At 54.1% G+C, this 14,067-nt stretch overlaps 1 protein-coding gene, 1 long non-coding RNA gene and 1 other non-coding gene across 4 annotated transcripts in view; 2 read left to right on the forward strand and 1 right to left on the reverse strand.

The window, feature by feature from the left end:
- Window positions 1-14,067, forward strand: part of SLC7A1 (solute carrier family 7 member 1) — a 66,693-nt gene that overhangs the window by 34,197 nt on the left and 18,429 nt on the right. For both annotated transcript variants that reach the window (XM_032496370.1, XM_006192942.3), the window contains exons 3-4: window positions 10,190-10,573; window positions 13,323-13,481. In XM_032496370.1, coding sequence (XP_032352261.1) covers window positions 10,204-10,573; window positions 13,323-13,481 — 529 coding nt within the window. In that variant the 5' untranslated portion in view covers window positions 10,190-10,203. The remainder of the gene's footprint in view (window positions 1-10,189; window positions 10,574-13,322; window positions 13,482-14,067) is intronic.
- Window positions 6,673-8,350, reverse strand: LOC116668587. The gene is made up of 4 exons (XR_004325764.1): window positions 8,033-8,350; window positions 7,417-7,643; window positions 7,027-7,208; window positions 6,673-6,809 (listed from the first exon to the last, which is right to left on the reverse strand). It is a non-coding gene; the product is annotated as an uncharacterized LOC116668587 (long non-coding RNA).
- TRNAI-AAU lies at window positions 11,406-11,476 on the forward strand. The gene has a single exon. It is a non-coding gene; the product is annotated as a tRNA-Ile (tRNA).

Below are 14,067 nucleotides of genomic sequence, written 5' to 3' on the forward strand. Positions count from 1 at the left end.
TGGTGCTGGAATGTTATTTGTTTAGGCCTTTTGTTGGCCGTTGGCTTTTTAAGTTCACTGACAAGTAAGCCCTAAATAGTCTTTTTCGTGTCTAACTGCTGTGCTTTTCAGCCTCATCCAGCTCTTCCGTCCCATCCACTCATCAGAAAAGCCTTGCCTTTTCGCTCTGGTGGCTTCTTGAACTCCTGGCTTCACTTCTAGCTCGTGCCGACCTCTCAGCATCCTGGATGGCCAGGCCTCCCGCCCAGGGCCTGGTCAGCAGGGCGTGCTGGGGAGAGAGGGTGTCCCCTCCCTTGTGGCGCGGACCCCAGGCACTGTGTGGTCTGCAGCCCTCGGAGGGACGGCGCCCGGGGGCGGCCGCGGCACTGGGGCCATGATGCACCTGTTCTGGGTCTGCCTTTGACTCACGGAGCCTCCCGTTTCTCAAGTTCAAGGGCCAGGCCAGTCTCCATCCTGCCCCCAGACTGCTCGTTCCTCTCCCCTGCTTTTCACTCTTTACTTCAGACTCTCCCGTAGCTGGTTCCTGGGTGTCGGTGCTGTAACGACCGCTGTCGGTCAGCGTGTTTCAGGCTGGACCTTAGGGGGTCCTCGGAGCCCCGGGGCCCTGGGGGGAGGTCAGGGTCAGCCAGCAGGGCTCCACGACCCCATTGCCCTTAAGTAAGAGCGGCTCCAGCTTTGCCTGATGCTTATATTTGGCTTAGGATGTAGTTTGGAGCAAAAGGATCTGCTGTGAAAATGCTTGAAAGCTGTTGCTCCGGTTATTTTTTTGATTAAAATAACAGGTTCACTGAGTATGGAGACTTTGTCGTTTTTGTCACTGTTTTATTCATCACAGAGGTTTTCAGGGGTGTGTGTGTGTGTGTGTGTTTGTAAAAGAACCGCCCCGACCTTCCTCGCTCCCTCTCACGCTCTCACGGTCCCGCGGGACCACTCACAGTCTCGCTTCCGAGTCCGCAGCCCCGTGAAGAAGGCACACACAGAGTCAGCAGCCCTCGCCGAGCCCTCCGTCAAGGAGCTAGGTCGGGGGCATAACCGTGACCTTGGCCTCGTGTCGGCACCCTTGAGCCCACAGGCTGCCTTGGGGGACAAGGGGGGCAGGACTCCCCAGCCCTGTGTTCCCCGAGGTTTCTCCTCTGAACCCCCGCATATGGATGAGGCTGTTGCAGCTTGCAAGTGTCAGAAGCAAAGGCGCAGGGTGACCAGGTGCACTTCTCCTCAGGTGAGATCCTTGCAGCAGGGAGGTGGGAGGTTTTCCCATCCTAAGCCTTGAATATCCTCTTCCTTTCTTCTCCTTTTAGGGGACTGTTTAGTAAAAGTGCCTAAGTCACCCTAAGTTAGGGCCAGTTCATTCTGCCTTGTCCCTCCTCTTGCTGCCATAGCGGACGTGTCTCTGCTGTCTTAGGGACGATTCTAGAGTCTGCCCCTCTGTTACCAATACCCAGCCTTGTGGGGACTACTCACATCTGAGTGAAAAGCCTCAGATGTTGGTTTCTCGGGGTCAGCAGTGCTGTGATGAGCGGGGCAGGGGTCCCTCGTTGGCTTCTAGGCCTGCAGCACAGGCCCCGGGCCGTGTCTGGATCAGGGCCCTCACAGCCCCACCGCCAGGCCAGGTGACAGTCTGGCCGAGACAGTGCTGGAGACCTTGGCCTCTGCTGCTTGGTCATGCTCTTTGTTTTATCATGTTGTCTTCTCCTGCCAGGAGGGCAGGGAGTGTGTCCCTTCCCTGCGGTTTCCTCCACACAGAGAAGGGAGAGGCACGTCGTAGGTGGCAGGTAAATACTTGTGTGATGGATGGTCACTTGGGTCTTTTCCCAGGATGGGCACTCTGAGCGCAGGGACAGCGACTTGCTTATCTTTGCAGCTCTGGTAACTCCTCCAGGAGTGGCACAGGGTAGACACACTATTTTTAAAAAGTGAAATAATGGCCACTTAACATAGACCATTCTTGCAGAAAGAGGAAATTACTTTCAATCATTCTGCCTAACCAAGAAAAGACAGTTTCAGGTGAAGTAAAGGTGAAGTCCATCCCTGAAGCACAGAGAGCGAAAGAAACATCAGGGCCTGTTTTGGGTCCTTGAAGGTTTAAAGAGAACGTAGATGCAGACTCACTTATGATCTCATGGCCGCCTGGCCCACAGGTTAGTCAGCTGTCACTGTGGACAAATCACAGACTCAGGGGCCTAAACACACATCTGCCTTGTCACAGTGTCTCTGGTCACGAGTGAGAGCGTGGCTTGGCTGGCTGCTGTGCTCCGGGTCCCACGAGGCTGCGGTCAGGCTATGAACTAGGGCTTGGTCCTCACCTGAAGGCTCACCTGGGGTAGAATCTGCATCCGCGCATCCTCAGGTTTTGGCCAAACCCATTTCCTCACGGTCCAGCCCCATCCTCTGGTGCATTTTCTCCTGGCCTTTGGTCGTTCAGTCAAGCATTCTGGGATCCACGGGCCCTCATGCAGTTGGCCATTTGCTTCCGATGTTTCAGAGTTAGTTCAGGCAACCGGCGTGACATTTTCTATCACAGACCGTTCTGTTACCACCTACTGCACCTGTCCTCCAAGTGTTCCCGTAAACAGAAAACTTCGTGGTGGGGGAAAGGGCGACAGGTGCTCCTTGGACTGAAGATGGGAAAGGTGGCCAGCCTCAAGCGTGGGGGACTCTGGCATTTCTTTCAGATTTTTGATGCTTTTCTTTTGGGGTGAATATCTGAAATCTTAGCCACCAGTGAAGTGAGTTACCAATATGCCAGCAAGACCTATCATAAAACAAGGCATTTCCTGCCAGATGTTAATTCTGCAGGACGTGCCCTACGCAGATAATCCCCATGGTAACCAGGGGCGTGGACACTCCCTGTATCTCAGGGCTCCAAGGAGAAGAAGCAGAGACGGGGAACAAGTGGCAGGTAAATAGGAAGCGTATAGCACTTGCTTCCGCAAAGGGCTTTATCAGCTGGATTAAAATATCTCGCTTCAAGGTAAATGTATTGATTTGCTACCTGAAAAAAGAAGTCTGGGCCACGAGCGGCTGGCGGGCTGGTGCCCTTTCCCCCTCCAATCTGTCCTGCACAGCAGGACCTGATTAATCCTCCAGGTCTGATTTGTTGATGCCCTTCCTTTGCCTAAAACCTTCACGTCTCCAGTGTGAACCTCTCAGCTGCGCACCCGGCTCACCTAAGCCTGTGGTCCGGGCCGGCCCTGGTCCCCACGGCCCGTCGGGCACTCCCACCTCAGCTGTCACCTGTCGACGAGGGTCACCTGGGGCTTCGTCTCCTGGGAGGGTCAGGGCATGACCTTGACCTGCTGAGAGCTGGGAGGTGAGCAGTAATTCGCTTCTGTCCCGCACAATGTATGGCGCAAAAACACATGTTTACAGGTTTTTCTCTCTCAGCAGCTGTTGGCTTTTGAACAACCTGTGCACCTCTTCATTTTTTGTTTTCCTTAAATCTCTTCTTTGGAACTCACATTGCCTTTTCTGATCTGAGTCTGATTCCCTAAATGGTACAGATTTAGGCTCAGAGAGGTGTCCAGGGGCCTGGCCCCTGAGAGGTAAGACCATCTCTGCCAATTATAGATCCTTTACTCTTGGCTGTTTTTCTAGGTAAAAAATGGCCAAATATTGACAGTTTCATATGGTTCAACCCAATCCTATAAAAGACTAAGTAACTAACTAACTGACGTGAGCTGTGTGTTAGGGCATGCGGGGCTGTTCTGGCCCTGGGGGTACTCGTCTCAGAGAGAGTTTCCTTATTGTTTTCCAGGTGAGCCCTGGTTGAATTCCTTTCTCTTCACATTTACTTTTGGAAATTTCCAGACACGCACTTGTAGAGAGAAAGCATGACAAAACCCCACATTCCCAGTTACCACGCCTTCCTGGTCAACTTTGAGAGATTTCCTTCCTCTTAATTCAGAGGTACACACACTGGAAAAATGACGAAACGCTGAGAAAAAAACCTGATAAACTCCCGTCCAAACTACCTTGATGGTCCTTCTAGACCATTCTTTACACTCATACTCATATATGTTATATTATTTTTAGGGGATGCTCTACCTGCTTTTATCAGGGACACGATGTCTCCAACATAATGTTTAATCTGTCTGCTTTGGCCAGCTCTCTCCCTCTGAGTCTTCGCCTCTGCATCTGTGTGCTCTCCAGAACTTTCTGCTGAAGCCCCGGTTGCGCCCTGCTGCCCACATTACCTACTTGTCCTCAGTCCCAGATAAAGCTCCTTTTGCCTCAAAGCGAGTGGATCTTGGCCGGCTGGAGAAAAGTGGGTGCGTGCCTTGATTCACTCCACTGTATGAATAGCTAATTGACTGCATTTTTACCGGAGTAATGGCTTTCAAGAAGGGGTGTTCTTAACCCACATGGATTTTTTTTGGTAGGATTTCAGACAGGGTGACAAAGTTCTTCAGGCAACAGGAAGAAGAGACTTGATCAAAGTTGTGTCACGTTGGCACCTGGCGTGGGACAGGGCTTCTGGAATTAGATGACTGGGTTCAGATCCAGCCTCCACTGTGTACAGGTTAGGTGACCGTGCGACCCCCAGCTGAAGTCCACTCTGGCTGTTGGGAGAGGACTGACAGTTGCCACTCTGCTGGTCTCTGGTGAGGACAAAATGAGCTCACGTGTCTTGGCCATCCCTGCATTGGAATCTGCACCTGGAAGCTGCCCTGCCTAGTGGCCGTGTGGCCATGTGGACCCCAGGGCCCTCCTCCAGGGCCGCCTCCTTTGGCGGCTGGAAGTCAGGACTGAGAGGCAGAACCTCTGTTTTTCCATCAGGACTTAGAGCTCCCAACGCGGGGCTGCGCTGCTGTGCGTGGGACCTCAGAGGCCTCAGGCTCTTCCTGCAGTCAGCTCTGCTGAATTGGCAGGAAGAGCCGGCCTCAGGGGCAGGGCTCCTGGGGCTTGGCTCTCTGGTGGGGCCGAGGGTGGCGGACTCCCTGAGGTTGAGCCATCATGGAGGACCTTGTGGCCCCCAGGCCAGCAAGAAGCCACAGCACCTGTTGGTTGTGGATTCCAGCAAAGCATACTGGGTCTTTATGACTGAGGCTTCCAACTGGAAGCAAAGACATGCCCAGGCGCCTCACGGGCCTCAGGCCTCTGTCCTCACTTCTCTTCTCCTTGGAGGTTGTGGTCTGTGAGACGGATGGTTAAAGCCTGGTCCCACCCCCCGTCCACCTGGCTCCCAGCCCAGATGCCCTGCCTCCTGGGCGAGGACTGGGGCTTATGCTTTGCCTTGAACCTGGCCGTGTGGAGACAGGGCATCATAACAAGTGTGAGATCTGTGAATTCAGTTATATCCTCAGCATCTTCCTTGTTGCCCGGGGTCAGACGAGTGTAGCTCTTGGGGGCTTTACAAGAGCTCAGGCCCCAGAGTCACATCCCACGGCAGGCTCCGGCTGCCCGGTGAGGACGTGTGGTGCGGGCCGGCCCTGCCCCACCCTGCCGCCGTTCTGTCTGCTGCATCGTTTGGCCGCCACCTCCACTCCCGTGCTTTGGGCTCAGTTCTGTCACTTTCTTACCCACTTTGACCTGCCTGCTTCTCGGGCCACCTTTAGCGTCTACCAGTGCCCTGTACGCTCCAGGTTTTTAATTTTAAGAACTTGCACCTGGGACCCCTGACATCTGGGGGAAGTGAATCTGGCTCTAAGAACAACTTCCTTCAACCCAGATTTCGTTCCTTGCCCTGAGTCTCCTCCCCTACGGTGGCCCACGTCCTGGAAAGCTCTCTTTTTGGACCCCCTCTACCCCGCTGGGTCACTCCGTTGTGAGCCCTCTGCCCTCTTCCTTATTAAAGTTGCAGGAGCTCTAAGGCCCTGGGGCTCCTGGGGGCAGCCACTCACCCGACTCTGGAGGGGAGCTGAAATGACATATCTGTGTCCGCCCCCCAACCCCTGTCAGTGCATCCCGTGGGTGAGCATTCTGGCAAAGACCTGCTTGCTTCAGCCTGGGACACATGTCGACCACAGTCTGTCTCCTACTGGAGTGACAGATTTTACTTTAGGTGGCTTGCAAGTTTGGGGCCATCGTAAGGACTACTTAAAGGAAGGGCCGAAGTATTGACAAAATTTCAATGTAAAGATTTTCTCCAAAGGATGGCACTTATGAACTTAGTGTCTGTGACAGCCAGCAACGTCTGACCCCTCCTTCCCTCCTGCCATTAAGCTGGACTTTTTCAGTGATGGACCTATCATTCCATTTGAGAGTAAAAAAAAAAAAAAGAAATGATTTACACCTGCCCAGCTTTACCAGACACCTTCAAAACACAGCATCCTAAACTCTATCTCTGCAATCTGGACCCATTGGACCATTTTGCTCTGGTTAGGTAGTGATTACTAGAGTGAAACTTGGAGATTCTACGGGAAAGGGACAGATTTTCTTTGCTTTTCTAAGAGGATCCCGCCTGAGGTGTTCTTTAATAATAAAATTCAGAGTAAGACAGATCTGAGGCTCTCACTGTTACAGGATTTCTATCAGAAACTCAGCTGCGAGGGTGGGCGTCAGCTATTGTACAAATTCCGCCCCACGGGAAAGGACCACCTCCTTCCCAGATGACGCTGTCAGAGCATCCTGGCGACTTTCTGCGTGACCCCCGACAGCAGGGGTCCAAGTGGACCTGCGTTGCCCGTGTCTGGCGTGGTGAGGGTGGCTTTATGCAGGGAGGTTTCATTTGGTCTCACTGTTGGTTGAATGACCAGCTTTGGAGTCCAGGCAAGAATGTGTGTGATGGTGTAACGTGAACAAAACACTAGCGGAGAGCCCCCGGGAGAACATCGTTTTACACTGCTTCCAAGGAGACAGAAAGGACGTTTCTGAAAAATAAACCCAGGACACGGTCAGTGAGCATCTCATTTTCTCCTACCCTGGACAGTGGGAGAGGACACCTGGCTCAACACACCTGTTCACTCTGCACTGTCAGCCCTGTGTTTTTGTCCCAGTGTCTCCCAAGGGAGTCGGGCCTGCCCGTTCCCCAGACAGCGAGGAGAACTTCAGGAGTAACCGAGGTGAAAATAATGGGGAGTTAATCACCTGTCGGGGTCCCTTCTGTGCTCCCCGTCCACTGGTACCCGGAGCCCTGCCCTCAGGGCTCCTGGGAGGAGGAACGGCCAGGACCGTTCCTGAGAAACCGGGCCACCATGTCCCCACTTTGAAGAAGTCAGCTGCGCCCGGCGAGTCATGGTTTGTGGTCTCAACCAAGAAGTGCCTTTCACCTATATTTGAAAACCAATATCTGTAACTAAATTTACAGAATTCAGTGACCAGCCCTCTTTCTTCTGAAGATGATGCTGAGGCCCCAGGGTTGGTAAGGGGGTTCTTGGAGAGGGTCTCCACCTGTGGAAGCCCTCCCCATGCCCGTGACTCCCAGGGGCACGTGACACATAGACTGCAGCTCCGCCTGTCCAGGGGCATCGTTACCACCTCAGGTGACGTCACTGGGCTCTCAGGACTGTGTTCCCAGCCTCCAGGGCGCCCCTCGCCAAGTGTCCCAGTGGGGTCGCTGACAGCTCTGGCTTCTGCTCCAGACGGCAGCACACCCTGAGGAAGGTGTGTGAACCGTGGACCAGATGGAGTGTGTCTTATCTTCCCGAGGGAGCGAGTGGCTCACTCTGGCCTCCTGGACCCCTGGGTCCCTTTACTCTGTGAAGCTGAGGAAAGAAAATGCTATTTCATTGCCGTGTCTTTGCTGTGCACTTGGCTTTTGTTGTTTGGGGGAGATAATCCGTTTATTATTCACCAAAAAGTACATGTAGGAGCTAATGGGAGCAGGTAAGCACTCTCTAAATATGAGTCACATTTACCGACCAAGCTACAAACAGTGCAGGTGACAGGGAGCTTTCATGCACTGCTTCCCTTTAAGGTCCCTGGCTTCTTAAAACACTCCTGCCCTCCCCCAGGTGATGCTGAGAAGCTCCTCGCTGCGCCTTTGCAGGCCCCAGCTCAGTGTCTCCTGGTGAGGGTTGTGCAGAAAGGATGCATCTTCCCTCATAACTTGGGACCCAAGCAGTTGTTTGTTAAAGGCTTTGTTGTGACTCACACTCTGACTGGAATATGTCCCGGTGACTCCTGGAGGGAAGAAAGGACCAGGCAGGTCCTGCTCCCCCGGCTCGGTGGCCTCGCTGGGCACCCCCGCTTCGGCGCTGACCCGGCTTTCAGAACCTGGCCAGTCACGGCCCCAAACGAGCCGGGAGCTGCTGCTGTCTGTGCGGGTCTCCCGTTCCGTCACCTGTGCTCTCTGCTCTCGTCAGACCCCATGTCTGTGATTCTCTGGCTCCACTGCTGCTCCACAGATCAGGCCACCTTCCCTCATTTCCTCCACTTCCTCACTGCCCGGTGATGTCACTTCCTCCCCACCGGTGACACCGCCCTCGCCCCTCCGGAGCTCTGTGACCCTGTTTGACACTTGGCTCTCTGAGTTGTTTTTCCTCATCTTTACAAGAAGGAGGCCAGATCAGATGAGTTTTATTCCCCATTTGAGCTAAAAACTTTGAGTCTTGGGAAACTGTTTTTCTCCCCTCTTGACCTGTCAGACAAACAGAGGGGACACCTGTTCCCCTGTGACCTGGCGCCAGCCAGGATGGGACCCACCGAGGGGCCCTGGCATGAGGTCGGTGCAGGGGCCAGACCTCCAGGGCGTGGGCGGGGTTCCAGGTGGTCAGGCGTGGATGTGGCCGGACCTGCTGTCCCATTTATTTAGACTCTTTGCTCTCTGGTGACTTAATGGCAGCAGAGTTAGGTTAATAAATACCGATTGATCATAAGGATGAATTTTTAGTTGCTAGAAGGTTGCTAAAAGTCATGATGATAGTGTATCCCTGCACATGCTGTTTTTTTAAGCTCTTATTTTAGAACAGTTTCAGATTTATAGAAATGCTGTGACTGTAGGATGGAGAGCTGCTGTGTGCCCCACACCAGCTTCCTCGGTCACTGACATCTTCCATCAGTGCGGTGGACACAGCTGAGCCCATACTTTGTTCAGATTTCCGTAATTTTCCCTGCCGCCCTCCTTCTGTTCTGGGATCCCATCCTGTCCCATGTTAGGTTTAGTGTCCCGTCTCCTGAGGCTCCTCCTGCTGGTGAAGGTTCTCAGACTTCTCCAGTTTTTGATGACACCCGCCAGTCAGTCGGCTGTTTTGTAGAATGCTCCTCGTCTGTGGGTTGTTTGCTATTTCTTCTCAGTAGACAGGGGTTATGGGTTTGAGGACGAAGCTCGTGGAGGTCAGGGCCCTTCTCGTCACATCATACAGTCAGCGTGACCTGTCACCACTGTCAGTGTCGCCCTTGGCCACCTGGCAGAGGTGGTGACTCTCAGGTTCCCCCGGTGAGGTTACTGTCTTCTCTCTTTTCCATGCGGTCCTCTTTGGAAGGATGGGGACCTGCGTTCCTCCTGCTTGGGGCTCCCGGCAGCCCCGCCTCTTGGAGTGAACTCACTGGTGACTGGCCCGTGGCCACGGGAGAGTGACTTGAACGCTGACCTGGGATGCTGTTCACCATGTGGGCGGCCTCTGGGGACCCCCACTGGATGGGTCCCAGGTGAAGGTTGGGTGCCATGTGCTCGTGGCCCCTCTCAGAACGTGATCGGGGGTGTGTCATCTTAGCACTTGGGGCCAACACCTTGGTCCAGAGGAAGAGTGCTTCCTGGAGCAGCGACAGTTACGAGAGCCCTGACCTGGAATAATTCAGTGCTTCTCTGCTCTGGACCTGGCTCTGTGTTAAAGTGGAAACAGCTTGGTCCCTGCTCTCGGAGGGCCCCAGGAAGGTCTAGAAAACATTGCCATTCCAGGCCTCTGGGTTTTAATAATTACACTAAAATACGGTTGGGTTTGCTTTCCCCAACAGCATACGTGAATAGGATCTTGCTTCTCCTGGTAAACTGTGTGATTACTGAGGGCAGGAACGAGGTCCTCCGTTTGTGCTTCCCATGCTCTTTCTGCTTAGGAGGCTCTCAGTTAAGAGTGGCAGCTCGGAGACCACGGGGTCATGGCCGGTGTGCTGGTGGTTCTCATGCTGCTGCAGCCTGAGACCCGGAAGTGCGGGCGGATGTTCTGACGGCAGGTCCTGGGATTCTGGGCTGTCAGGTGTTAGCATTAAGGGCAGTGCAGGACCCCACTGGCTTCTGTGCTGCAGACGAGGGGGTTGATGGGTGAAACCAGGGGCGGTGACGAAGCAAAGACCTCTGTCTTTCTCTCGGCAGGTTCGAGCCGCAGAATGGGGTGCACAGTGCTGGTCAGCATCGGGCAGCAGATGCTGCGGCGGAAGGTGGTGGACTGCAGCCGGGAGGAGAGCCGGCTGTCCCGCTGCTTGAACACTTTCGACCTGGTGGCGCTGGGGGTGGGCAGCACGCTGGGGGCCGGCGTCTACGTCCTGGCTGGAGCCGTGGCCCGGGAGGACGCTGGCCCCGCCATCGTCATCTCCTTCCTGATTGCCGCGCTGGCCTCGGTGCTGGCCGGCCTCTGCTACGGTGAGTTCGGCGCCCGGGTCCCCAAGACGGGCTCGGCCTACCTCTACAGCTACGTCACCGTGGGCGAGCTCTGGGCCTTCGTCACCGGCTGGAACCTCATCCTCTCCTACATCATCGGTGAGTCCCCGGTGCCCGGAGCCTGTGCCCTGCCCTCTATACCCCGTGGGCCAGACCCACTCAGCTCCCCAGACAGACTGCGCCTCTCTCCTCCCAGGGATCTGCCTCCTCGCCTGACTGTTACACATCGTCCCGTTTCCCTTAATGGAAGGAGAGGCACCCTGTGGGCATCACTGCCCTTGCTTTTAATGATCCAGCCCATCGGCCCTTAGCGGGGGTGGGCCAGGCCCGCAGGAGGCCAGTCTTGTCAGCACCAGACCCAGAGGCAGCAGGACGCTCCTGATGCGTTACAGAGCAGGAGGTCTCCTGCAGTATTTTTTTCTGATTACTCGAGTAAATATATCACTGTCTGATGCAGAAAAATTTGGGAAATGTAGAAAAGCACAAAGAAGAAAGTGGAAATTACCCTGTATGACAGACTGGAGAAATCGATTCTCTTGTTCATTCGTTCAGCAGTTACCGATGCCTCCTCTGCCCAGGTCATGCCAGGTTTAGGGCACAGTGGAGGGAAAGGACCCTCTGTTCATGGCATTTAGGGATATAACCATTGTCAGTACTTTTGTGAACCAGGGGTATCATTTTTCCTATTAAAAAAAAAAAACAAGACATAGTAAACATAGCGTCCTCATAGCATCGACTGGTTTTCCAGAGTAGTGCTTCTGATGACGACGTTCCCATTACATAGATTTATATACAGGTGACTGAGTGGACGTCATTGTGGGATATTCAGATTGTTTCCAGCTGCATTGTTATTATAACCAGTTAATTACTTAATGTCTTTGGCATGGCCATGGTTTGTTTTTTTTTTTCCCTTTAAAATGGTCTAAAGGAGGGAGGGTATAGCTCAGTGGTAGAGTGCTTGCTTAATACGCAAGGTCCTGGGTTCAATCCCCAGTCCCGCCATAAAAAGTAAATAAACAAAAAAATTAATAAAACTAAAATGGTCTAAGAAGCAGGCTGTCTGGGTCAGTGGGCCTGTGTTACCTGCGACCTTCCTGATAGCCAGGGGCCCCTTTTCCTCACATCCTTGCTGACTCTGGACTCTGGGCATCAGCGTTAAAAACAACCAAACAACAAACAAAAACACTAAAAACAGTCTTTTTTGTTTGGTGGGTTAAAATGCTTTGTTTCTTTTCACATTACTTGTATTTTGATTACAGCCGAAGCTGAGCTCGTCCAGTTAAAAGACAAACCCCCTGAATGTATGAAAAACTGTCTATAAATGGCGGGTCGCAAACGTAGAACCACAGATGGCAACTAAACATTCCGGTTCTGTTTTTGCAAGCTCATTGTAACAATATCAAAACCCAGTAAGGTAGGGGGGTTGAGCTGTGTGCCCCCTTCCTGCACTCGCGCCCTGGGGATGCCCAGGGCAGTGCTGCCTGCGGGACCCCAGCACCAGGTCCCCGTGTAGGTTCCGCCAGGCGCTCTGGGCGACGCCTCCCTTTCTTCCCAGCGTCTGCTGCGAGTCTACTCTTCTGAGTTGGAAATAAGATTCCTAATCGTGGTTTCTCTCAGCGTAACACCAGAGCTTAAACCACAGACACTCACAAGCTGCAGTCTCTCAGGGGGGAACGCAGCTACTTTAAAGGGGCCGCTGTCTTCCCGAGGATTTGCCTGCGTGTAAAACACATCGGGGGGTGTGAGGCACCCGCTGGTTACGGACCTGCGGGCGAGGGGGCCCAAGGCCAGGGTGCTGTCTGCTCGTCAGACATGTCCCCACGTCACCGCCGGCGATTCTCAGCCATGGTCCTGGGCAAGGGCAGCTTTTCCATCAAACATGTTTATTTTTAAAGCCATGATTCCGAGATGGGGAGAGGTAGGCTGGAAGGAAAGGCCTGGCAGCCCTGTCACGTGGCCCTCTCAGCAGCGAGCAGGCCTCTGAGCCTTTGCTGTCACTGGGTGTGGCCTTGATGGACAGAACTTGTAATGGCCCAGCTACTGAGGATGGAGAAATGTGCTTACGCTTTTGAGTTGTTGGAAAAATTCTTTGCATGAGACCAAGTAGTGAAAGACAGCGTCTACAGGTTGCTCTGGCCAGATGCTGCGGGTGGCCCAGAACATAGTCACCAGCAAGGCCCCTTAAAAAGTAAAGGAAAACGCTGTATGTTGATACTGGAATTTGAGCGACATTTCCTGAGCGGTGATGGACGCCTGCCGGAGGGGCCGGGGGCCTGCCTGGGTGAGCTGGGGACTTCGCTGCAGATGGGGGGCCGGCCCGAGCCCCCCTTGTCCATCTCCTCCTCCATACGGGAGGCCGGCTCTGTCAGCTCCGCTACCCAGAGGGTCTTGGAGAAGAAGCTTCCAGAGAAATGAGGCTCAGGTCACGGCCTGCAGCCCGTAGCCAGGGGCGGCCATGAAATCAATTGAATGGCTCGTCCCCGCGAGTTCTTTATGTGATGGAATAAAGTCGGCAGAATTCAGTGCTGTCGGAGTGCCTTTGGGTGCTGAGGGGACATTAGTTTCCTAAACTTCCGTCACTGTTCACTTAGACACACAATAGAAATGCACGGTACACATGTGAACATTGGTTGGGTGCAAAATGCGAGGCTCCCCAGGCTTCCCACTGCTCTGCAGACCCGGGCTGGCGCTCGGTCCTGAGTCAGCACGTCCCGGGGTCAGGCTGCTGCCTCCAGGTCCCCGCGCACCCGCTGCGGGCCCCGCGCCGGCGCCCAGACGTCGAGCCTGAGGACAAGCCGTCTGCTCGCTGTTCCCCGCCAGTTCCCGCTGACGGTGTGCTTCCCGGCAGGTACCTCCAGCGTTGCCAGAGCCTGGAGCGCCACGTTTGACGAGCTGATCGGCAAGCCCATCGGGGAGTTCTCGCGGACGCACATGGCCCTGCATGCCCCCGGGGTGCTGGCCGAGAACCCAGACATATTTGCTGTGATTATAATTCTCATCCTAACAGGTAAGGCCGCACCCTGAGAGGCATCAGGTTGGCGTGAGGGCTCCGAGGTGGAGGACGGGCTGCTGTTCAGTTCTTTTCTTCCTTTTCTCATTCTCCCATCCCCCGACTTCTTTTTCTTTGTGTAATTAATGCAGACGTTTTGTTTGTCCAGGTGGCTTATAGAGAGTCACCCAGGACTGGCCTGTTGAATAGCTGCCGAGTTGCCTGTCATTTAAATTAAGAGAATCTCAGCTGTTTGGCTAACTGCTGGTGGACTAAGACCTTGCTAGTGCTTCAGGCTTTTGGTGCAAGACTCAGGAATACAGATCTCTTGACCCGCCGGATGGCCACCTGGAAAGAAAAGTTGGGGTTCCTCAGCCAGGGTGATGGGGAGGGGGGCCCCCAGGGCCGTCTGGGACTCTGATGTGGGCCTTGGTGTGTGCGACGCCTCGGGTGGCTTTACACCCAACAGCCGTCAAAACACCCTTTAAATAAATAAGTTTCACCACAAAGCTGCTGGTCCAGAATTTTGGAAGGGCAGACGCGGCTCGTACACAGCTGATGGCAGCCTCTTCTCAGTGACATTTATCCGTGTCTCAGCCCCTCG

The sequence above is a fragment of the Camelus ferus genome, chromosome 14 (genome assembly GCF_009834535.1).
Source record: "Camelus ferus isolate YT-003-E chromosome 14, BCGSAC_Cfer_1.0, whole genome shotgun sequence".
Lineage (NCBI taxonomy): Eukaryota > Metazoa > Chordata > Mammalia > Artiodactyla > Camelidae > Camelus > Camelus ferus.